Here is a 26899-nt window from a genome sequence, read left to right on the forward strand (position 1 = left end):
TGTTTTTTACTATTTTTTTCACGACACGAATAATTTCAGTATACTGGGAGTCTATCACTGTCTATTAGAGACATTTAAAAAATGAAAAATCTGACCGACAACTAATCGATAGTTCACCAACGAAAAGTTTCTCACCTACCGACACTATACGCTCCATTGACAAGTGTTTGACTCACTCAATACTGTAAATGAACCGCCAAGATTTCGGTTTTTGACGGTCCCTATACTTATCAATGACCATAGAAGGACCGTCCATTACCTGTTAATTTACGGTTACTAGTCAAATGAAATATAATGCACATACAAAACATCAACTATACAGTTACGATCGATAATTTTCACAACGGCACTTGTCTTTCACCACGGAGGCTAGATATAAGGAGGACGCTCGCCCTGTATTGCAAGCGTCCAAAAATAAAAGGACAGATCCTTTTCCGCACTCTGTCACTAGAGCGCGTTCGTGTTGCTAATGTCTCGTTTTTTTAAATTTTTGCGCGAAATGCGATTTCATGTGACTGTCACTGTATCAAATGTTAATAATTTTTTTGAATGATAAATTATAGAAAAAAAAAAAAAAAAAATTGGAAATGAATGATTACTTAAAAAATAAAAAAAATACACATTTTTAAAGTGAAAATAGAATTGCAAAATAAAATTAACTCCGTTAATAGTCAAATATAATTCATTAACTCAATGTTTTATATTTTATAAGATTAAAAACATAGAATTAGAATATAAAATTTATAGTGATAATAAATAATATAAATAAATTATTAAATATATATATTAAATTATTAATAATATTTTAAGATAATTTTGAATGTTTGCGGTGTTTTTTCGTCATTAATTTTCGCTCATTAAAGGTGCGATTAATTAAATTAACTAAGAAGTTCCCGCGCATTACAATAAAGTTGTTCAGAATTTTAGCCATAAGCTCTTTTCTGTGTTCTTCACAACTTAAAATCGGTAAACTTTTTGCATTAGCCACTTTCTCTAAAATTTGGTGCATAGTATTAATTTTGATGGTTTTAGTACCAACCACTTGTAATACAATTTTCTCCAGTCTTTTAAACAATTTAAATAAATTTTCACTTGGAAAAATTAAATCACCATTACTCATAAGTTCAATGACTTTGTCGCGTTCAGAAGGATTTGTAGAACGTAATGTGTCGATACAATCACAGCACGAAGTTAATCGGTGAAATTTTCGTGCAACGTATCCGGCAATATAAGCTACTACATTGTCACTCGTCGAAACCACATCATAATCATGGTGATAGTGTGGATCGTCACAGAAACCATAATTTTCTTCGCCTTCATCTTCATTGAGATAAGTATTTTCTTCTTCTTTATCTTGACCGGATACAGTATTGCCATTTAAATCTTCAGCAGCATATGAATTTTCAAATGGATAATAATTATCATGACATAAATGTTTGTCCTCATCTATATCATCGTCACTGTCTTCATTTAAAATATTTTCAAATGGTTCTCTAATGAAAGAATGAACATCGGATGCTGTTTCTTCATCACTGTCATCGTCCAACAAACTCTCAAAAGGTATTTTAGCAACAGAAACATTTCCATCCATATCTTGATGAGGTGAATTGTCATTATTTACAATACCATTTTCAACAATAGCGTCTATGTCATCAAGCCAATTTTTTTTTAAAGCAGTGGCTGCAGTCAATGATTCTTTTGATTGCATTAAAGATTGGAGAAGCTCACCGGCAGTGACATTGGACCCTTTCGGTGGAGTGACTAAGGAATAGGAGCATAATAACCGGAAAACTTGCCCAAAAAGAATTGTATCAGGATGGTCATTACACCGACAGACATTTCGCATTATACCGAAAAATTTCTGAGAAAGATTTGAAATTAAAACATTAAAATATTCACAAAATAGTAAATTATACAAGCTCAATTTATACTTGTGAATTTTATAGGTATATTTTCATGGATACATACTTCTAATTGATCCTGATTAAGACGTGACGTCATCAAATAATCATAGTTGCACTTTTCTTTTAAAAATTCTGCCAACTCAAGAGTAGCTTGCAGTGTGATTTTTAATCCTGTCAGAGTACTCGGAGTAATTGCAAAAAAAAATTTGTCTTCGATTTCGTCATCCTGTTTTTGTTTTTTCCTCTTTTTTTTATTGAGCTGCTTTTCGTCGTTTGCTTTAGCCTCCCAAATTTTCAGATAATCCAAAAACTCAATAATTGCCTAGCGAAAATAAATATTATACTTTTTTAATCACGTTTTTGTAACCATTATTTTAAGAAAAAAAAAAGAAATTATCATACTATAATAAAGACATAAAATTTAGTAGAAAATAGAATAAATGGTAGACCCAGATCTCCTTTTTGGTAAATGTTAGAAGTTATCAAATGAATTATTTATTTATTAAGTATAAATCAAACAAAAATAGAAAAAACAGCACATTTAGTTTGTAGTATTTTTGAGCTATTTAATTATTTTCTACTTACACAAACTTCATGGACAGTCAGTATTTATTCCGATATTTAAGTGCACAAATATTGAATATGTTTATGTTGGTAATTGTTCTCCATTTAATGTTTCCATTTTTACTTTATTATTGCGAAAAAACTCTAAAAAAACTATTGAAAGGCTGTAATTATTTATTAAACGTTACCTTTTTTTGAGGACACTCCTGATTCAAACGCAAAGCATCTTGAGGGGTACGAGAACTCATCGCTTGGATCAAATTATTAACTCGTTCGATGAAAGCAATTGTTGAATCGCAATCTCTGAGCTCAGTAGCTTCGTTTTTATACATTTTCATAGCAACTTGAATACTTTTCGAAAATAACTGAAAACAAAAGATTTTAATAACAATAATTAAGACTTAATAAACCCTCAGGTGATATTCAATAAGATTATCAGTGAAAGTATTGAAAAAAATAGGATGAAAAAGATTGTAGTTTGCAATTTAAATGGATTAATCATAGAAACCTTGTGTATTACACGACTCATGATGCGAAGCATCACAGTGTGCTTTACGATCGAAAAATATTTTTATTATTACCTGATAAGCCAAAGGCACGTTCATTTTTTGATACCCTTCTGGATTTAAATGCTGTGGAGTTAGTTTAAAGGCTATCTTTAGATTTGATTTTAAATAAGTTTCATGTTGTAACAAATTTTCCCAATGAATTTTTCTTACAAATCCATCAGGTGTCTGTAAAGATAAAAACTGTATTGTAAAGCCAAGAACTACAACCATTATGCTCATAAATATTTATTTATTAAAAATGAATCACGTGGACAAAAATGATATAATCACGCATGAGCAGGCATGATTATAACTGACTTCATGGTATAATTATATCTAACCATTTTTTTTATGGGTTTATTTAAAAAAATGGCGTACCCAAAAAAACAGTTTTTCCATAATTTTATTTCTAAAACACTTGATTAAATGTGGAAAGTCAGACATAAACCAAAGTCTTCGGTCGGAGTTACATGGATGTTCGCAGCTAGATTGACCATCCTTTATGCCAAACAGTGTCCACGCTCCTCGATTCCATTGCGCACCATCTGAAGTAACAACATCCACATAAAATCCAGCATTTTCTAACAGTATGATGCACTCAACAAGTAACTTATGTAGAATAACACTAGTGACAGAATTTCTACTCAGAAAACTTCCAACAACCTGCACCCAATCGCCTTGAAACGGCTGGAACATGAAGACTAGGGCATGATCAGCTCGAGTGTTTAGAAGATGTTGAGGTGTGTGTTGTCCTAAATTTACGAAGCCATCGAGTTGCATGGTCTTACGGTTTAGCTTGATGGCTTCACTTAAAGCTACTTCATCTATTAGAAGTGTACCTATTGAAAAAAAGGTAAAATACAATTATTCTAATATTAGTATTAGTTAAATCAGTATTAGTATTAGTTAAAATACAATTATTTCAAAAATGCAACTGCGATTAATAAAGCTTGTTAGGAAGTAATTCTAAAATACTTAACAAAAGTATTTTAGTAAACAATAGTTTTATGGGCATGGATTGGTGAATATAACCATGGTCTAAGTCTACGTCTAAGCAAAGCAGTTAGAAATTGTTCGAAAGCTTTGTTTCTGAAAATTGTTGTATTAGTTGTAAGCTTACTATACTACTAACAATGTTATTTCATGTATTTGTGGTAGAAGTACAATTTTAATAGTTAATCAATACCCCGTTTTTCGTGTACTTCCATACGCGAACTTTTTATACGTAGAATATCGAATATCGCTTTTGGAAAGCCAAAAGCGCTGTCTAGTTTCTGGATGTATCTGTTAAGGGTATCTTTGCAAGGAAGAGGTAAGATTTGACGTTCTCGGAGTCGGTCATACACGGTCGCGCTTTTAATGCGAAGTAATAAGCATTCATACACCCACTGTACCGTATATCTTCTTTGTTTTGCATTCGTAACTTTTGCAGCATTGAAACAAGCACGGATCGCAAGTTGTTGTACTGCAGGTAGAATGGAAATTTCAGCTCTCAAAACTTCATCTTTAATAGCTGTACAATTTTCTTGTTGTGTTTTAATCATTTTTAATAGTATGTCATTCTGTAAAGAATTTTAGATTCTTTGTAATGAAATGTTTGTTGATATTTAAGATGTACATACCTTTCGTTTGAGACGCTCAATTTTTTTATTTTTAAGACCCACTTGGTATTTAAGATTGTCATAGCACTCTTTCAAATCAGGCTTCACTACATAAGATTGATTTAACAATCTATGTCTTAATTTTCGGCAAGCAACACCCCGATAGTCTTTCATTTGTTTTTTGTACTCTTCACGAGATAATAAAACACCGGTACAGTTTGGTGAACATCTGTTATGTAAGGAGAAACGATGTTATTTAATCTTAATATGAGTGTAACTAAATGGTTTTACTAATTATTGTTGGAAAAACCACTTAAGACATCCTAAATTTAAGAAAAGCATCATGATAAATCCATTGATGCATGATCATCACCTTTCTTGATCAAATCCAGTTCCATCACATAATTTGTACTCTTCCAATGTTTTTAGAAATTTCCAAAAATCGGATATATCAGACCAATTACCGTCAAGGTCAATTAATTTTTGAGTTCTGATGTTGATTAGCTAATTGAAATATGTAATAATAATATTATTAGAAAAAAGAACTAAAAATAAATTTTCTTACCGAGATTTTAAAGTTGACATTTATCTTAACACGAAGTTTTAAGTTCATTGAAACTTTATCTAAATAACATAAGACTATTTTCTTAGAATCTAACAAATCTGTCGTCCAACTCCAATTTTGAAGGAGGGGAGTGAATTTTAACATATTAATAATTGTTAATAAAGAAAATTCCTCAATATTAGCTTCCAAAATTGGTAATTGGAGTAACTGTAACGATAAATGACAATAAAATGTTATCAACTTTGTTTTAATACATAAATAAAAATTTTAGAAATTTTTATTTCTTATACCTGTTCAACCTGGTCATTTTTATGGCTATTAAATTCTTGAGAATTCATAGCGATATCAACATTTTCGAGATGGTCACAGTTGTTAATAGAATCTTGAGCAATTACCAATTCTTCATTATGCTCCGATAAATTTTCATGAGTATCACAAGAACTACTAGCTTCACTGGAGAAGAGTGGATCACACAGAACATTTGGAGTTCTAACGTTGTTGGCACTTTCATTACTAATGGACTTTTCAGGGTTTAACGTAGGAATGGCACATGGTTTAAGTGCATAATTTTTCCTAGGCAATTCTTCGACAATTCCATTAGAGATTGTTACTCTATCACTCTTAATTATGTCGTCGTCATTAAAATGTAGCTCACAGACGTGATTTTTTTTTGGCACAAGTTTTTGTTGTAATGCAGAACTCCATAAATTCAATAGATCAGGATTCTGCATGAGAATAAATAATTACCATTAATATAGCAATTAATTATAAAAAACATATAGATATATGCTTTGGAGATCAACGAAAAATGAAAACTTATTTTTATAATACGTAATTATATCTATTTTTTTCATCTGACTTAACTTTAGCAAATATTAATTCATTTTACAATAAAAAGATAATTAAACGAAATAAAAATGATTTAAAAATAAGAAATGCAGACTTAGAGAAATAAAAAATCCTCATGTGCATTTTTTAAAAATAATTATTTTCAAATCATCAATTTCTTCATTTATAATTAAAACATTTACCATGCCATCGATATTCAAACTAGTTTTATTTTTTGTTGATTTTTATTAATTGGAATACTTAAATTAATAATTTATTATTAAGTAATTGAGGTTACATTACCTGTGGCACAGTAAATAACGAAGTATTTCTACGACCTAATTTTTTATTTTTATTACGCTCACTTACTCGACCACTCACACATTCATTAACTACGCAGTGATTGACCATTTTTCAATAATTATCACGATGTATAATTATTAAACAACTATTTAACTGATAACGATTAACGAATCCAACGAATAAATAATTATATAGCACTACAATAAATAAATAGACGCCATTTACATGACATTAGCGAACACAGCGTCGCCCTAGCGGCATACTTACGAAAATGATCTGTCCTCAGTTTATCAGACACACTTACTATACAAAAACCCATAGCGAGCGTCCTCCTTATATCTAGCCTCCGTGTCTTTCACCATCAAATAACGCTTCTTTAACGGTCGATATACGGTCATTTGTCGGTACCGTCAATTTACGGTCATTTGACCGTTGTTTAACGATGATTTTACAGTGATCACGAATCCGCCGGGGTGTTAACCCACATGAAAAAAATGTATAGGTGAAAAGAACATCTCAAGTTATAATTGTTTATTTAAAATTATACTTCAATACATAATTTTCAATATATTTTTATGCTACTATTTTTTGCCGTTTCAATATACTTGATTATACCTTATGAGTATATGTAAAATTTATAATTTAATATACTCTGAGTTATATGAATTTTGAATAAGCTAAACTATAGCCGAATTATATACAATGAGTATACTCTAATTATATCAGAATTCTCAGGAGAAAATTATCGGGAAGACCTCAGTTGTTATGGAGTAAAAAGAAATCATTTTGAGAGATGAATTTTATAAAGATAATCTTTTTATCAACTGATGTATTCTTCGTTTTCCTAAGCTATACTAATTTGTATACTTTTTTATACACTTCTTTTATCTATTATAGATATACTTGTTGTTACATTTGCAATGTATATCGATTATTATGCTTTCTACATCTATCAAAAACATCTTCGATTAACTATAGTTTAATTTATAAATTTTAAATATATTGAAAAGTCTACATTAGGGTATAGTTTTGCATATAAGTAATACTATGCAATTAATTATATCTTGAATTTATAATAACTAAATATAATGTGTTATAACTCATTTATGAGATATTTTGCCGCATTTATAGAAAGTATATACATGGATATACTTTATAGTATACTTTAAAACTATACATTATAACGGTGAGCCCTGGCTACTTTGTGTCCAGTAGCCACGAACCACAGTTAATGAAATTTTTCGGAATAAATTAATTAATTAAATTTAAATTAATATTCTAAATATAAATTATAATTATTTTGTAGCTGGTTCTGAAACGGGAAATGATCTCCGGTTGCCGGTCGATTCATTCTTACCGGACACGTGGCTGAAATAACTTATTTTAACGGACGCGGGTGATAAAGGAAATTTATTTTCAGAAACACAATTTCCGTATATATATATATATATATATATATATATATATATATATATATATATATATATGTATATATATATGTATATATATATAATCAATTTATTTAACCAAGTCCCCAAATATATACAAAGATTTTCCCCTTTTATCAATAAATTAATCAGACGGAATATAAGTATGCGTCCAGCAACCATGAATTAATTTACTGGAGGCGTACAAAAATTATTGGACGCGGGAAACAAATTAAACATTAAATTAATGTCGCGTTGAAGAGAGAGAATATTTACAGGCATAAACATATGTATATAAAATTGTTAGAATTCTTATCTGGTTTAGTTAAAATGACGTAATGCTGAAATAGGGCGTTGCTGCATCATAGGAGGACCTGGACTCGATGTGGATTTTCCTTTTCCTGCTGGTTTGCTCAGGTTCCTGGTCCCGCTGATGGACTGAATACTCCTTACAAAACACACTTAGCACTTAACTAATGGGTTTACAAATTAATTTAAAAGAACCAGAATATCCGCGAGAGAAAATTTATTATACACAAGACTTTTCAAATCAAAATATATAAATGATAAACGCAGAATAAATCAATGAATAATCGTTAGCTGACTTCGGCGTGGCTGCAAGTACGATCACTTCAACTCAAGTGTCGTCTTCGGTTGAGTCATCTTAGGTCCCAACCGCTATTGACCCCTACCTAATTATGCGCACATGATCGATTTACGGTCACCTGCTGTGTAAAATCATCCCTTGTGGTCTAGCGCCTAACTCAGCCAAACTCGGCAATCAGGCTAAGATGAGAGAGAGAGAGAGAGAGAGAGAGAGAGAGAGAGAGAGAGAGAGAGAGAGAGAGAGAGAGAGAGAAACCAAATTCAGACCGAGACAGCGTGAGAGCCGCACTCTCACATCGTAAACCAACGCTGCCCGGTTATAACATTATTTTCATGCGGGAATTTCCGATTATGTTCAATACAATAAATGTGTTTACGCAGAAATGAGTGTTAGTCTATAACATAAGGATTTAAGTGATTTTAAACTTGGATCAGCACGTTAATACACGGAAAGAAATTTTCTTTAAAAATTACCGTTAGATTCATTGTAATCGTGGGATGAATGACATGACCTAATCATTTGTCGGTAAGTGAGATAATTTTTAACTTTTTTTCAACAGATTTTACCGTAGTCTACGGTGAATTTTATTTGGTTTTGGATAAATTTTGTGAAGTCTACCACAAAACAAATAAATTTTTTCGTAATTTTTATTTCAAAAATGGTAATAAATAAAAGCGCCGCATTAGTTCCACGATTACAGTGAATTTTTTTAATTTTTTTTGTTGATAATATTATTTAAATTATAAAACGAGTTGCATTTCATTATACGGTGGTTGATAGAGACCATAAAGATGAAGAGTTGGTATAATCTTGAAGACAGTTTAGTTTATTACATTATTTATTTAAGAAAAATGACATAAAATGTTATTTTTTTAACTTTTCATCGTCCAAATCTTTTGATTTAATTAACTGATTTTGATGTTTAACATAGTAGTTGGCGTATTTTATTGAAGTCTAGAACTGATAAAGTTTTGAGAATAACTGGTTAATTTGTTTAAACGATATTTGCGAAAAACTGTTCTTACAATTTCTTTCGCTAACGATGTCTTTCGAATGAATTAACCGATTGGAATGATTGAGGCAGCAATCGAAGCGCTCCATTAACTTCCAGAGCTGATTAAATTTTAAAATCGATCGTTTGAGCTATTTCTGAAAAATTTCAAAAAAACTATAAATATTTAAGTAAATCGTTTTTTTTTTATTCTTAATGACCAATATATATTAGAATAGCGAGGCTGTTTTGACGTAAGAGGTGACATTCGATGCAGTTTCTTAATCACCGACGTTCAAAGAAAAAAATTCCATCAATTAGCTCAACAATTTGAATTTCATGAGATAAAAACAATTTTTTGCAATTCTTTTAACAACCGTTTTTATTGAATCAATGAACCGATTTTGATGGTTACGGTATCATTTGACGCGGCCAATAAAGTTTTAGAGTTGGTTAGAGAAAAGTTATCCGAAAAAAATATTTTTGAAACAATTTTATTTTTGAAGTATCTCCGAATGTCTTGCAACGATTATGCTCAGTTACTCAAAAATTGTTAGAATTGATGAATTGCTTCATACGCCACCTCCAAAAGCCAAATCGGTTAATCCGTTCGAAAGTTACAGAATATTTACATGCGTACGTACGTTTGTACATACGCATATACACTCATATATATTTATATACACATAATGAATGAATTTAATTAAGATTGTTTTCGGACAACTGTTCATCAATCCACTGTCGAGCATTTGCTACGTTACTATATACTCCAGGGATACCATTTTCTCCACACCCTATACCCCACGCAACGATTCCAGCTTGAGCATAACGTTCCGAATCATTTCGCAGTGGACAAACAAGAGGGCTCCCGCCATCACCCTGAAACATCAAATTTATTTTTTGTAATTCATTATTAATACTAGTTTCAAAACGTCAATATGTTAATAATGTTATATTTTTATGTCATTTTCTAATTGTTTTAACTTCGGAACAAATATTTGGTAAACAATAAAAAAAGTTATGACCAAAATACTTCTAACAGAAAAGATTTATAATCTTTGGTTCAAAAATTATTTACAGTTCAAGCGGCGGAAGATAATTTTTTCTTGAAATTCGGAAAAATTAAAACTACTCGCAAATTCCCTTATAAGAAAAAAAATATTGATAACGGGACCAGTCTTGGTACAATACTGGGCTACCCAGTCTTGTCATCCAAAGGTTGATCCAAGATCCGACCAACGTTCAAGTGACGAGCCTCAGTTCACCAGTCTTGTGCCAAGATTCAGCCAATACTCAAGTGACGCGCCTTGATTGGCCAGTCTTGGAACAAGGTTCTGCCAATGCTTAAGTAACAAGCCTTGGTTTGCCAGTCTTGGGACAAGGTTCAGCCAATACTCAAGTGACAAGCCTTAGTTAGCCAGTTTCGCGGCAAGATTCTGCCAACATTCAACTGACGCAGTGTTACCAACATTACGAAAAAACCCCTAAATTTGGGAAAGCCTCTTATTCTCTGGTTATATAGACTCTACACTGCTAAAGTGTACAATGTTAATAAAAATAACATAAAAATTTTGCAATTCTCCATAATAAATTTTCTAATAATAATAATAATAATTTATTTGATAGCGTAACACAGACGGTGGCGATAGAATGATCCGACTAAGATTTTAAAGAATTTGAACTCTTGTAAAAGAGAATAATTGGAATATTTTTGTTATTTTAATACTTTCAAGATGTACAACAGCTCACCCAACACTTTGTTGTAAGTAGTTTTGAAAGTATCCGTCTTCCCTTGCTAGTATAGCGTTCAACTAAAGCTCACAACACTGTTTTACGCCGGTGCGTACTAGTAAGAGATGTAGTCTAAGGCAAGAGTACGTTAACATAGCCTTACTGACGAGTTCGTTAGCGTACTCAGGACGAAACTACAAAAATCATTCTCTATTGAACAAAATGATTTCCATATGTTACCATCACGCACATGTCTACTTATATATATATATATATATATATATATATATATATATATATATATATATATATATATATATATATATATATATATATATATATATATATATATATATATATATATATATATATATATATATATATATATATATTTTTATTTAATTTTAATAAGTTCAGGTGCTTATTTAGCTAAAGTCTTGGCATAGTATTGGCTCTCGATATTGGGTCTAAGAGATAAATTAAAATAATAAAAATTAAGTAAAATAAAATTCAATTGATTAAATAAAATAATAAAAGCAAAATTAAAACAACTTCCAAATTTATTTAAATCAAACAATTATTTAAAAATTATTACAAAACAAAATTTAGTTTAAATTAGACAATTAAATGCAATTTACAATTTAATACTTTTATAAAATGGTTTAACTCTCGATTTCACTTGTTATTTAATTTATTTAAAATTAATTAATTATTATTTAAATATTTATTCAATTAAATTGTTACCTTGATTTATTTGATAATTATTATTGTTATCAATAATTATTTATTTGATTTTTTTTTATTTGTTATTCTTCCTTCTTAACTCTTGATAATTGATGAAATTTTATCAATATCCAATTTTATTTATTGAATGAATTATATTTACATAATTCAACTTGAACTTAATAATTGATGGAATATTTATCAAATTTATTTTTTTATTAAAATAAATTATTACTTTTAATAATTCAATAATTAATTAAAAATATTCTGAATTATATTTTTATAATTCGGTTTATAAATATTTAAATCATATTACAATGATTTAATAAAATTAAGGACCTTGCCTTTAAATAATTAAAATTTCGTCAATGACGAATGAGTTCACTTAGGAAACTGAAAGCTTTTTCGATTTCCAGAAGAGCTGTTACCAGGTAGTAACATCCCTTCCAATAATTATTTAATTATACCAATTATTTTATTGGCTATAATTAAATCAATATTTTCTATAATAATTATTTATGTATATATATTTTTTTCATGACTTCCAATGTAGTTAGCAACAACGCATAAAGCATTGGAGTCGAATTCATAAATCAATATTTATTGATTCTTATTTTTTTTTTTTATTGTAATAAATTCATTTTATTATTTAAACATTTTATATTTTATTTCGTTTTAATTATTAATAACGTTGTTTATTTATAATTTTTCTATCAATATTTTATCATTTTTGAATTTTATTTCATACTTTACAATAATATTCTTTTCATATTTCATAATTCATTTCATTTTTAATTATTTATTATCATTATTTATTCATTCATGTAATTTCATTAATTCATTTTATTATTTCTTTTATCATTTATTTCATATTTCATATTTATAAAAATTAAATCATTTCATTATTTCTCGTTATTATTTCATTTTTTATAATTTCAATATTTCTTTTATTCAACATTAATTTAATTATCAATAAATTTCATTATTTATTAATAATTAACAAATATAAAAATTTGAATTTATATTCAAATTTATAAACAACATTTATTTTTTCATTTTTTTACTTTTTTATTTATTCATGATCATTCAATAATAACTTTACATAAATAAAAATAATTTGAATTTAAATTCAAATTTAAAAATCATCAGCCGAAATAATGGCTGGAAGTCATTTGCAAATTAATTTATTCATGCATAGCCAGATGGCATAACATGTATGATTATTAATAAGTTGATTGACAGTAAAAATACGACGTCGCGACGTCACATAACTGAATAAAATTTTACATAATTATATATAAATTTTTTTACGGGTAGAACGGTTTGATGCTGCAAAAATGCCGAAAATATAATATAAATATGCTGTATAATTACTGTTTTAATTCTGTGAAAATACCGTATTTTTTCTGTTTTCTTACCGTCAATATTAGGAATTTATTTCGTAAATTTTTGGTAATAATGCGGCAAAAAAACTGGCTAAAATAACTCGAGTAATACCATATTTATGCAGTATTTATACCGCATCATTCCGGTATTATTCGGTATTTCCAAAACCGCGAAGGGTATATTTTTGGTATAGATATTAAATTTGTGACAAATAATCTAAAGTTTAGTGATACTTTAGATCTATTTGAATTCCTCATTTATTTGTAGCCGTCGGATTATTTTATTACCACAAGTAAATCACTTATTTGTTTAAATATACAAATACGTTCTCAAATTTAAACTACCCGCATTAATTTTTAAAAAGGTGGTGCTAGCTCCTTTGGCACTAAATTCATGTTTACTACCCGTGTGAGGTTATCACTTATTTTCTCAGTTGTAAATGTCAGTTCATGTTCTAAGTTCATCGAATTTCATGACTTTCCTTTTAAAATGACGCTGCTATTTATTTTGTCACAATAAAATGAAAAATTATTGCTACATGACGGTTACATTTATTTAAAAAAAAAAAATTCATAAGAATAGTGTGAGTTGGCGTTGTGCAACCAAGCCGGCTTGCAATATTATAATACAAACCGATTGTGGACTAAAAACAAGTTAGTTGATCGATATTTACTAATTTCCTTCGTTTTTTTTTCTTTTATAAATCATAGAATTTGATACAACCTTATTTCCAACCATCTTAATGAATTTTCGTTCATTTATTATACTCATTTTAGGACATATAGTCGGTAATGTACCTTAACATGAACATACAGGAGATATTGCTAATATTAAGTCTAGAACCATCAAAGCAAAAATAGTTGAAAAAGCAACGAAGACTGCAGAAAAACCGGTGACTATTATATCTGGTGTATTACGAGGAGTATTGTCTCATGTTACGGCTTTATTGCCGAAGCCAGTGTCACTTGCTCGTACTGTATCTCGAGTGCGTGCAAGGGCCAATCCTGAGAAAATTAAAAAAAACCCACAACAAGAAGGAAACTTATATTATCAGAGTCATTGAAACATTATGATGAGCTGTTTTTAATTCATGAGAGTGAAGGTAGCAAGAAAAAATTTCCGATGTTTTCTACAAAGAAAACTTTGAATTATTTGACATTTTGTAGTCAATAGCTCGCTGACGGTACTTTTCGAGTTGTGTCAGAAATATTCAGTCAATTGTACACTTTACATAGCTTCAAAAATGAAAAGTGTGTGCCTCTTGTTTATGTATTGGCTGCAAATAAATAAAAAAATACTTATCATTCATTACCACGAGTATCAAAAAAATATCTACGGAACTTCTCACCTGCTCAGATCATGGTAGATTATGAAATTGGTTTCATTAAGTCATTTAAAGAAATCTTTTCTAGTACTAAAATTTCATTATGTAACTTCCACTTTTTGCAATCTGTTTAGTGACGTATACAATCAACTGGCTTACAGGCAAGTATAATACTGATTTAGAACTTGCTTTAAATATGCGTCTTCTTCTTACTGTAGCATTTGTAAAATCGTGTCGAGTGATTATTTTGACCGTCATAGTGATATTTTAAATAAATTTTTGCTTTCATTCGAGATTTCATGGATTGGGAAGCTGTGGCATAATAAGAAACGACGTGAAAAGCCATTATTCGACTAAAAGCTCTGGAACTGTTATTTAGTCGTTTTAGAAGATCAACTACGATCAAATAATCCTGTTGAGGGCTGGCATCATTGCTTTAATAACCGTGTTGAGGTTCCCATGCGAGCGTTTCTCGATTTATAAATTGCCTTAAAGACAAGCAAGTGAATACAGAACTGTTAATTACTCAGATGAATTCAGGACTTAATGCAACTCCAAGGACACGTCAAGCATATCGGGATTACAACAGTCGTTTAAAATTAATAGTCAGTAATTATGAAGGCAATGAGACGCTTTTCTATGTAAATAACATTGCAAAAATATTATGGATGAGTTAGTTTTTTCGTTAAATCTTAAATGTAAGTTTTTAAATATTGGACAGTACAAAGGACTTATAAAATTATTTTTTTAGTGTGTTGAGAGTAGTTATTTTGGGGGAGTTCACCTCCCTCCAATAACATCGCATTCTACTCTACTGACCGTCGGAAAGTGACCGAACGCACGCACTTTTACCGACAGCTGTTGCCGTGCGTGTGCCGACAGATGGTGTTATCGGGCGGCTGGATGTCAAATGTCAACCGTGGATGTTGATATGAGATATCGGCAGTGGATATCGTAATGTAATATCAGCGGCGGATATTAATAAATGATGTCAGCAGAGGATATGTGCACTGATGAACTGTTTCACCGGCTGTTGGTGAGTTAGTTTTCAGCGTTATCCTCGGTCGGTAAACCAGAATCAAAGATATGAGTGCCTGAATACTTTCCTCCTGATTCTAGCTAATGTAACAGAATACTATTCAGAAACTAAGGAGAGTATCCGGAATCCATATGAAAACCATACATAACGAAATTCTATACATTCAAACCACCAGAAGTTTAAGAATTTGCGAGAAGAAACGTTTTATTTGCTTGTAAAAGTGCCATCTAGTTTCACCCAACTTTTTTCCAACTCTAACGTTCGGGGTTTCCTTCATTACTAATTGATGGTAATAATATAAACTGATGTAATGATTTACTGTTTTATCGGCAGCTGGGAAAATAGGATTTATCTTTTACCGTCAGCCGGTAAAATACAAAAAAATATATGCAGTCAGCTGTTTACTTCCTCTACTCTGGTCAAGATTCCAAAATACGGGCCAGAATGAATAGTGAGCAACCGAAATGCATACATACACTATACTATTAGGTGTACAAAAAAGTTCTACCCGTTTTTCAAAGATGGAGTTATCTAACAGCTATTTATAGGTTAGCTTTGAATACGTATATGTACATGCACAGCTGTTTGTACTCTTTAAATTCATCAAACTTTTAATATTTTAATCTTCGATATACATATTTTTTTATTAAGTTAAAAATGGAAGTAAGTAATGAGCATATCCGCCATTGTCTTTTATATGAATTTCATCAAGGAAAAAGTGCTGCTGAAGCTCAAAGAATAATCTGTGCAACTTATGGTGACAGTGTTATTGATGACAGTACTTGTCGAAGATGGTTTCGGAAATTCACAAACGGAGATTTTAATTTAAATGATAAACCACGCTCTGGAAGACCTTCAACAATCAGTGACGAGAAATTGGAAGAATTACTGAATCAAGATTCTGCACAAACACAACAAGAACTTGCGAAAAAGTTAAACGTTACTCAACAAGCTATTTCTGAAAGATTACATGCTTTAGGTAAGATTCAAAAAGAAGGAAAATGGGTACCTCATGAATTAACTCCAGAACAACGAGAGAGACGAGTTGACACCTGCCTGTCGTTGCTTTCACGACATAAAAAAAAAAGTTTTTTGTGGAAACTTGTAACAGGGGACGAAAAGTGGGTTTACTATGAGAATCCTAAACGTCGAAAACATTGGGTAGACCCAGGACAACCAACGACATCAACACCAAAACGTAATGTTTTTGGGAAAAAAATATTGCTTTGTATTTGGTGGGATGAGTGGGGCGTGCTATATTATGAGTTACTCAAACCAGGAGAAACCGTTACTGGAGAACGCTAAAGTTGTCAATTAAAAAAATTAGCAGATGAAATCAACAGTAAAAGACGATTTGCGGGACAAAAACCTCGACCAGTGATACTGCAGCATGATAACTCCAGGCCTCATAGAAGTTCAATCGTCCACCACACTATAAATGATTTACAGTGGGAAGTTTTACCGCACCCGGCGTATTCACCAGACCTTGCACCGTGTGATTTTCACCTATTCCGTTCATTGCAAAATTACTTGGCTGACAAACACTTACAAAATGAAAACGAAGTGCAAAAAACAATAGATGATTTCATTTCGACAAAAGATCAAGCCTTTTATCGCCGTGGGATCCATCAGTTGCCTGAGCGTTGGCAAAGGGTAGTAGATGCTGATGGTGGTTATTATGATTAAAATTTGTATTTTATTTAAAATTTTTAAATATTTTTTTTTTGACAAAAAACGGGTAGAACTTTTTTGTACACCTAATAAATAAGAATCTATATACAAACTATAAGAAGTACGAGTATATGCGAAATGAAGTGACATCTAGTTTTCACGTCTTTATCTACCGATTCCTTATTACAAACGACTGACACCAATTTTCAAGTGTCGGTGTGATTGTTATGAAGTATGACTGCAAGTTGATAAATTACCAACTTGTAGTCAATATCATCCGGTGCTTCTGAGACGAATTTCGTTTCTTATCATCAAAATTTGCTGTCCTTATAGATGGCATGTACTATAATTGCTGATAGTACAGTAGAAAGGGTGAGGGCTGGTGGTGTCGGAGAGTTCGTTTGAATTCGAAGTTTCATTCGCAGTTTAGTTCTTCAACGGTTTATAACGATCTTCAAACATTTTTAAGAAACTTAACGTAGCAAATGTGGAAAAAGATCATTAGTACCTGTAAATTTAATTATTTTTCGTTTTCATCTATTATCGAAGGACCTAATATTTCAAGTAAATTGCAGAAGCTCATAATTTATTAATTTCTTTTTTGTCAGTCATTTCATAAACTCGAAAATACTTCTGGTTGTAGTCAAAATAGATCTAAAAAAATTGAACGCGATCGGTAGTCTTGAAGGACTGTTACCTGTGAAGAGGAAGTGTGAATTGGAATTAGAGAAGAAATATCAAATAATGGAGTTGAAAAATGTTACAACGAAGTATGGACAAAAGATCGTTGTTAACATTGGTGATAAATTCAACATTTATCTTCCAAATCGATCGGTGATTCCTCTCAATGAACATAAAGATGAGCTTGATAAGCTAAATAAATTGGCGAAAAATCAGAAGCTCCAGCTTCAATATTGTGGAACTCGACACAATAAGTTTGAGCTCGTCATTCAATCATAAATATTATATGTTTGCATATATATATACATAATACATTTTTTTTTTTATATATTTTTATAAATCTATGAAGAAACATAAATAAAAAGAATATATAAGATCCATAGGTTCAATAACGACAAAATTTCCTAACTTAATTTTAACTTAAAATAATATTTTTCCCTCAAAACATTGATTTTTCTAAGATTGTCACGTAACAATTTAAATTATTTAATCCTAATTAGCTGTAAGTTAAATATTTTAATTTTACATTTGAATTTGAATCGTTGCGCGAGCATTCTGCCATTTCGCCGATAGAGACGGCAGTCCGTGCGCGGTGCTAGCGCATACGTGCAGCGTATGAGAGAGCACATGTGTGAATTAATTTTATTTTATGATTTAAAAATACAAACCATTGATTTTCGTTGATTTTAAGTATTTGTTTATGATTTTGAATCAGTTAGGATGCATAATCAAGCGTGGCATTATGCCCTAACATTTGCTTAACATATTATTTTATTCAAACTTGTCATCCGACTAAGGATGTCAGTTGTTGTTTAGAAAAATATTGACCGCCGGGTAGGGGAAAATCAATACCTTGGCTATATTCCTGACGTCAATTCTATGATTTCAAATAATTATTATTTAATTTATTGGATAGAACAAAAATATGTAGATAGTATGAATAAATAGTTCATACACTTAAATAATAATTCATGTATCATTCAAGTGTCGAAAAGTTATCTTTATATTTTATATTTTTAATTTAAAACTAATCCCACGGCTAGTAAAAATAATTATCATAGTAATTAAGGGCGACGATCGCGCCACGTGGGCGACGACCAACAGGTGGAGGTTCGTGTAATGACGGGAGAGAGATACGGACTAGGAGTGCGCACGGACGTTGTCCGAGTAAAGAGAAACTTTGAAATTTTGTTGATAGATTGGTGGATTATTAATAATAAAGCTATTGTTGTCGCTATAATTCACCGGGTGAATTTATTAATACTTGTTTTTATAGTATTTATTTTGCTGATTTATTAGAGATTTTTGAGTAAGTACTTTGAATTTCTTTCGCCGTATATATTTTCATGTGATAACCTCCCCCGGTAGTTGTTCGTCGCCGTGGCGAGTGAAATTAATTTATTCATATTTACTAACTGAATGATACATGGTATTTATTATGAATAATTACAGTTAATTATCGTTGGATAATTCCTTTTTTTTTATATTGTTAAATATATCCAAATATTATATATATATATATATATATATATATATATATATATATATATAGCGACAACTCTTTAGGTTTCGATTAAAACAATCTCTGCCTAAATCGCTACATACCAGAGAGTAAAACGTTGTGAGTGATAATAACGAGAGATGGAAAAATGTGTTTGGAGGGTGAGAGGCGTTTCGTCTCAGTATACAATAGTTGAGACTCCTCAATGAGGTGTGTCTATCGTATACGACACCTAAGACGCCGAGTTGGAAGTCACATGTTGGAAATGTTATATATTGAAATAAATGTACGGACGAGCAATTGCGAGAGGCAAGTTTTACAATGCCATCTTGCAGAGTGAAGCCGAAACACCACAGATATATATATATATATATATATATATATATATATAGTGACGTTACATTGCTGAGGAGATGGAGTTAGAGGGGGAGTAAGCTTGAGTCTGTGTGTTAGAGAGTGATAGAGTTAGTACGTGTGTTGAGTTGAGTGTAGGGAATAGTGAGTAGAGAGTATGGAGTACGTGTGCGGTGACGTAAGTGTGTGGAGAGTACGAGTATGGGTACGTTATGTTGTCTGTGTTGGAGTGTCTGTGTGGTTGAGCGTGGATTCAACGAGTGATGTCTAGCTGTGTTGCGGATAGTGGCCAAAATACCGTGCCTCCCGACCAATGATGACGACTGGGCCTAGGCTTAGCTCTCGGGGTTGACGTGGTGATCACGGAGGAGCGACTGAGATGTCGCCGCCCCTGCGAGTTGGTACCCGGAGTTAGCTGGGGTACGTTTGAGTTTATTTGGGAATGGCAGGCCTCGTTTGCGATGCTCGAAGAAGCCAAAGATTCGCTAACTCCGGATATCACGGGGAGTGATACCGCGGGAAGACCCGCGAGTCCGCGGCTTGTAGGCGGTGGAGGAAGAATGGATGGACAGGCGAGAATGTGAGAGTGACTGGGAGTATTAGAGAGGAGACATGAATGAAGTAGGAGACGAGAGCACTGGAGTTGAGAACTGACCGTGGTGTCCGAGAGTTGGACTTTAGAGTCGCTCGAGTACGAGTCGACCCAGTAGTCGAGTTTTGGGTCTAGAAGCGAGTGGTTGTGAGTCGGAGAGCCGAAAAGATAGGCCTTGACCACACCCTTGGCTGATGCCGTTGGGAGCTTGTGGCTCTCTATGTTGAGTTTTGGAGCCGTTTGTCGTGATTTTGCCGTCTTGAGTTACCGCATTATTTATTTTAATTTTACTATTATCTAGAATTGTGTTAAGTGTTGTGATTCGTCGTCCACGAGAAGTTCCCGATGTCATAACCAGGTATTTATTTGTCTGAGGGACCGAGAGTACTCGACCGAGAGCCGATTGGGCCCTTCGCGTCACTCTCGCGTCCTCTTTGCGATATTTTATGTAGTTTTTCTTTACTTTGTTTGGTTTAATTTAATTTTAATTAATCGGCTTCTTCCGCGTCCAAGAATCGCGACTCTCTCTCCACAACCTAGCATACTGAGCGCACCAGGACATGTCGCTACCGCCGTTCATTTCTCTCATCTCCGAAGGATTTAGATAATAGATTTTAATTTACGTGTACGTTTAGACCGGTTGCCGATACCGGGGAAATAAAAGTCGGCTGGTGCCCGTCAGGATCTGGAGGAAATAAGAGGAGTGATCGGTGGGCGAAGTGTAACGTAGCCCGATTTGTGTATTTTGAGTTTGAGTATTTGAGGAAATTTATTTAGTAGAAGTTACGTGTAAATTTTTCGTACGTTTAATCGAGTTATCTAAGTATTAAGTTAAAAAGATACGTTACAATATATATATATATATATATATATGACTTGGGAATTTGATTATTGAAAATTGAAATAATATAACTTACCTATAATCAAAATCATAGGATTTTTAATCACAGCTTCTAAAGACGGATAAAATAAAATGATGAATATAATATGTTTGGACACATTGAGAATATATGAAAAATAATTATCAAATTTTGTTATCTTTATTATACCAAAAAAATATACAAAAATAGTTTTTTGTATCATTATTATTATTCTGTAATATATATGAAAATAGTTTATGCTTGTTGTTGTTGTTGTTGTTGTTGTTGTTGTTGTTGTTGTTGTTGTTGTTGTTGTTGTTGTTGTTGTTGTTGTTGTTGTTGTTGTTGTTGTTGTTGTTGTTGTTGTTGTTGTTGTTGTTGTTGTTGTTGTTGTTGTTGTTGTTGTTGTTGTTGTTGTTGTTGTTGTTGTTGTTGTTGTTGTTGTTGTTGTTGTTGTTGTTGTTGTTGTTGTTGTTGTTGTTGTTGTTGTTGTTGTTGTTGTTGTTGTTGTTGTTGTTGTTGTTGTTGTTGTTGTTGTTGTTGTTGTTGTTGTTGTTGTTGTTGTTGTTGTTGTTGTTGTTGTTGTTGTTGTTGTTGTTGTTGTTGTTGTTGTTGTTGTTGTTGTTGTTGTTGTTGTTGTTGTTGTTGTTGTTGTTGTTGTTGTTGTTGTTGTTGTTGTTGTTGTTGTTGTTGTTGTTGTTGTTGTTGTTGTTGTTGTTGTTGTTGTTGTTGTTGTTGTTGTTGTTGTTGTTGTTGTTGTTGTTGTTGTTGTTGTTGTTGTTGTTGTTGTTGTTGTTGTTGTTGTTGTTGTTGTTGTTGTTGTTGTTGTTGTTGTTGTTGTTGTTGTTGTTGTTGTTGTTGTTGTTGTTGTTGTTGTTGTTGTTGTTGTTGTTGTTGTTGTTGTTGTTGTTGTTGTTGTTGTTGTTGTTGTTGTTGTTGTTGTTGTTGTTGTTGTTGTTGTTGTTGTTGTTGTTGTTGTTGTTGTTGTTGTTGTTGTTGTTGTTGTTGTTGTTGTTGTTGTTGTTGTTGTTGTTGTTGTTGTTGTTGTTGTTGTTGTTGTTGTTGTTGTTGTTGTTGTTGTTGTTGTTGTTGTTGTTGTTGTTGTTGTTGTTGTTGTTGTTGTTGTTGTTGTTGTTGTTGTTGTTGTTGTTGTTGTTGTTGTTGTTGTTGTTGTTGTTGTTGTTGTTGTTGTTGTTGTTGTTGTTGTTGTTGTTGTTGTTGTTGTTGTTGTTGTTGTTGTTGTTGTTGTTGTTGTTGTTGTTGTTGTTGTTGTTGTTGTTGTTGTTGTTGTTGTTGTTGTTGTTGTTGTTGTTGTTGTTGTTGTTGTTGTTGTTGTTGTTGTTGTTGTTGTTGTTGTTGTTGTTGTTGTTGTTGTTGTTGTTGTTGTTGTTGTTGTTGTTGTTGTTGTTGTTGTTGTTGTTGTTGTTGTTGTTGTTGTTGTTGTTGTTGTTGTTGTTGTTGTTGTTGTTGTTGTTGTTGTTGTTGTTGTTGTTGTTGTTGTTGTTGTTGTTGTTGTTGTTGTTGTTGTTGTTGTTGTTGTTGTTGTTGTTGTTGTTGTTGTTGTTGTTGTTGTTGTTGTTGTTGTTGTTGTTGTTGTTGTTGTTGTTGTTGTTGTTGTTGTTGTTGTTGTTGTTGTTGTTGTTGTTGTTGTTGTTGTTGTTGTTGTTGTTGTTGTTGTTGTTGTTGTTGTTGTTGTTGTTGTTGTTGTTGTTGTTGTTGTTGTTGTTGTTGTTGTTGTTGTTGTTGTTGTTGTTGTTGTTGTTGTTGTTGTTGTTGTTGTTGTTGTTGTTGTTGTTGTTGTTGTTGTTGTTGTTGTTGTTGTTGTTGTTGTTGTTGTTGTTGTTGTTGTTGTTGTTGTTGTTGTTGTTGTTGTTGTTGTTGTTGTTGTTGTTGTTGTTGTTGTTGTTGTTGTTGTTGTTGTTGTTGTTGTTGTTGTTGTTGTTGTTGTTGTTGTTGTTGTTGTTGTTGTTGTTGTTGTTGTTGTTGTTGTTGTTGTTGTTGTTGTTGTTGTTGTTGTTGTTGTTGTTGTTGTTGTTGTTGTTGTTGTTGTTGTTGTTGTTGTTGTTGTTGTTGTTGTTGTTGTTGTTGTTGTTGTTGTTGTTGTTGTTGTTGTTGTTGTTGTTGTTGTTGTTGTTGTTGTTGTTGTTGTTGTTGTTGTTGTTGTTGTTGTTGTTGTTGTTGTTGTTGTTGTTGTTGTTGTTGTTGTTGTTGTTGTTGTTGTTGTTGTTGTTGTTGTTGTTGTTGTTGTTGTTGTTGTTGTTGTTGTTGTTGTTGTTGTTGTTGTTGTTGTTGTTGTTGTTGTTGTTGTTGTTGTTGTTGTTGTTGTTGTTGTTGTTGTTGTTGTTGTTGTTGTTGTTGTTGTTGTTGTTGTTGTTGTTGTTGTTGTTGTTGTTGTTGTTGTTGTTGTTGTTGTTGTTGTTGTTGTTGTTGTTGTTGTTGTTGTTGTTGTTGTTGTTGTTGTTGTTGTTGTTGTTGTTGTTGTTGTTGTTGTTGTTGTTGTTGTTGTTGTTGTTGTATTTAATCAGTTTGTATTCAATCTGGATGCACAACGGTGTCAGTAAGTATTCACTCTGGATACTGCCTGGAAACGCTTTGGATTTACTCCGTATCCGCTCTGGAAATACTCTGGGTTCACTCTCAGAAAAGGGCACAAAACCGTTCTGGAAATACTCTGGAATCCGTATGGTTGCATCGTGTTACCAGAATATTTCCAGAGTGTTTTCAGAGTGGGTTGAAAGTCGCAAGGGATGATAAATGAAAATTTTATTTTGTATTATTTCTCTAGTTCGATTGCAATTTTAAAAATTATTAGCAGTATAAGTATTATCTCCATTCAAATTAACTTCAAATTATAATTAATAGTATTATAAATAGTAATTATATTAATTTTAATTATAGGTTTATTTTATAACGTTTTCTACTACTTCACACGTCCCACGGCGGAGTGTGGTTGGTGCTCAACAGCCGTTATGGCCCTCCGCTGGTGAAAAACTGAAAATAAAAATAATACTGAACAACAAAATTCCGCTCGGAGACAACCCAAATCTCCCCAGACACTCAGCTCTGCTCAGACTTGGTTAGAAATCCTGGTTGGGCGTTAGTTTATGTACCCCACGAACAAACTCCAATTAAAAAAAGAAATAAAATAAAACGGAGAAATGAAAATGAAAATAATAAATGACAGGGTAGTGGTTTCTAATTTTAGGAAAAGGAAAGCAAGAAAAAGATAGCAGTAATTCCATAAATGAAGTCGAAATAACTACCGGATTGATGACCATATTTTAAATAATAAATTAAATAATCAGTGGTATCGCATAACTAAATAAACAATATCAAAAATAAAATGATAATAAATCACTTACACAAAATAATACTGGTATGCGTATACAAATTAAAAAAATAATAATAATTAATAAACAATGAATATATTACACGCAAAATAACTTATGGCATGCATCACTCGCACGTGATATTTTAAAATAAAATAAAAATAATCTCAACATAATCTTTAGATATTTCCAGTAAATAGTTTTTGGAAAATTTCCACCGGTGAGTATTACACAGTATTCACAACAATAGTATTATCAGAACCAAAATAATACTTATAACAATAATTATTAGAATCAATAATAATTACAAAAGTAATATTCATAAATGCTTATATCACTCACACGTGATATTTTAAAAATAATAATCAAATGAGAATAACAATTATATCAGTACTAATTTAAATTATCAATAAATGATAATAACGATCCTTTAAACTAAACTGATACTTATCAATTCACTGATTACTGATGATTATCACATAGGAAAAATCATCAACGAGAAAAATTCACTAACTCATAAATAAATACTGAAACCCAGTCACATATAATTTGTTATAACAAAAATAATATTTAATACGTGTAAATAATAATAAACAATACCCAAATATTTCCCACAATCAATATTTGGTAATAATAAACAATAATAAATAATTTCAATTAATACTTTACTATTCACTCGGCTCAATAATGACTCATTTCATCATATGCATATGAAAATGATTAATACTCGGAATGTACTATTTCTCTTATTCTTATGAGATAGAAAAATGGCCACCAACGCGGCCAAAATTACACGCCAATGAATTAGCTCAAAAGTACTTACAGCTTACGTAATTAATCAACTCCCTTGGTTGCACGTTAATACGGTAACTGTATTTCCTTTATGATTTTACCATAATACTTAAATAATGGCATTGGATTTATATTATTTACTCAAAATACCAAATGGCGCCCAATTTAAATTATCCAAATGTAACAGGAGCACACACGCTACTCTTACAGAGACTATCCCACGTCTGACCATGGCAGCACGTGAATCTCACACCGGCACCTAGGCCGACGCCATTTTGTCGTATATCTCACTTTGACCAATGGAGATATACAACTGTCGCATGTTATTTCTATACAGTACTACCAACATAATACATAACTTGGGCCATGTAATTTATCCAGTTCCCGACGCTAAATGACCAGTTGTCTCTTCCATAATTAATTATTTATATGACTTAAAGATAAATCAATCAACGATTTATTCACCAAACTAGTAGATTTGTTTATAATAAATAAATTTACTGATGCCGACTGCTGCGTTAACGTGCATGTGGCAACCAATCAAAATAATCATAAACATATGAATCAAATGCACAATTATTTTTCCCAGCTCTACAAAAATCCAAATATATGCTTCAATCAATCAGTTAATTTCTTTGATTACCACAATTTATACCTAGGGAATCAATTAAGTATTAGTAACGCAATAATTAAAACAAATGATTATAAAATGATTCCAGGGGAATTTTTAATTAATTATTTTGAAATAATTAGATCCAGAGAATCTGGCAGGTTGCCGATTTTGCTTTAATATAGATCCAGGGGATCAGGCAAGTTCCCAAAATTGTATAAGTCCAGGGAACTCAGTTTTAAATAGATCCAGGGGATCAGGCAGGTTGCCAATTAAATATTTTAATTTATTAAGTCCAGGGGACTATTTAATCAATTTAAGGGGTTATACGCAGTTGCGATGCTCAAAAATAACGTTTTTTTACGATTTTTTTGTGGACACAGCTTTTATTTAGTAAGTACAAGTGATAGTTATTCTGAAAGAGCACACTTTGAAGAATATAATTGTGTATTACTCGTGTCAAAATATTGATGTGCACCGCCTCTGCAGATGATGTCCTGGACGACCTCCAAAAAAAAGGCGCTCGGCAGTGAGCACGATTTCGTCGGTTTGGATTATCTGAAATACAAAAAAAAGGTGAATTCTTTTAAAGGATAGATAAATGCAGGTATTGAACGGAGGAATAAACAAAATTTTCATTTTTGACAAAATGGCGGCAATTTGAAAAAAATGTTTCATTTTCGATGAAAATTTTCGCTCTAAATTGTCAAAAAAAAAATAGTAAAACATTTTTTACATCTTATTCCTGAAGATTTAAATACCTGAAGAATGTATCTAAAAAGATTGTGTTAAAATTTCAGCCCGATTAGTTGAGCCATCTCTGAGAAATCTTGCTCACCAACTCTGAAATGACAGTTTTGAGATAAACGTGTTTAAAGTTTCAGAAGTAGTTTACACATAGGTAAATTTTGTTTTTTTAAACTTACATGGTATCATCGATTCCAGGGCCATAAGAGGGACCTTGTGTA

At 31.6% G+C, this 26899-nt stretch overlaps 2 protein-coding genes across 2 annotated transcripts in view; both read right to left on the reverse strand.

Annotated features, from left to right (window-relative positions):
* Positions 1 to 805: 805 nt before the first annotated feature.
* On the reverse strand, positions 806 to 6523 carry LOC103575375 (uncharacterized). Its single transcript, XM_053741690.1, has 11 exons — positions 6314 to 6523; positions 5473 to 5907; positions 5183 to 5389; positions 4991 to 5121; positions 4639 to 4846; positions 4203 to 4578; positions 3395 to 3855; positions 3050 to 3202; positions 2657 to 2833; positions 1969 to 2226; positions 806 to 1861 (listed from the first exon to the last, which is right to left on the reverse strand). Exons 1-11 carry the CDS (start codon positions 6419 to 6421, stop codon positions 806 to 808), a joined length of 3570 nt encoding a protein of 1189 aa, XP_053597665.1. The 5' UTR covers positions 6422 to 6523.
* Positions 6524 to 9167: 2644 nt separating this feature from the next.
* LOC103576034 (phenoloxidase-activating factor 2) overlaps positions 9168 to 26899 on the reverse strand; it is a 329955-nt gene continuing 312223 nt past the window's right edge. The window contains exon 6 of the mRNA XM_053742063.1: positions 9168 to 10217. Coding sequence (XP_053598038.1) covers positions 10038 to 10217 — 180 coding nt within the window. The 3' untranslated portion in view covers positions 9168 to 10037. The remainder of the gene's footprint in view (positions 10218 to 26899) is intronic.

The sequence above is a fragment of the Microplitis demolitor genome, chromosome 9 (assembly GCF_026212275.2).
Source record: "Microplitis demolitor isolate Queensland-Clemson2020A chromosome 9, iyMicDemo2.1a, whole genome shotgun sequence".
In the NCBI taxonomy this organism is placed as follows: Eukaryota; Metazoa; Arthropoda; class Insecta; order Hymenoptera; family Braconidae; genus Microplitis; species Microplitis demolitor.

Bases quoted from the DNA above. Each gene is read 5' to 3' on its own strand.
- LOC103575375 (XM_053741690.1), bottom strand. From the start codon at position 6,421: ATGGTCAATCACTGCGTAGTTAATGAATGTGTGAGTGGTCGAGTAAGT. The intron at 5,908-6,313 runs GTAATGTAACCT...ATTCTCATGCAG, and splicing joins CGTTATTTACTGTGCCACAG to AATCCTGATCTATTGAATTT. The intron at 2,834-3,049 runs GTAATAATAAAA...TTTTGTTTTCAG, and splicing joins ACGTGCCTTTGGCTTATCAG to TTATTTTCGAAAAGTATTCA.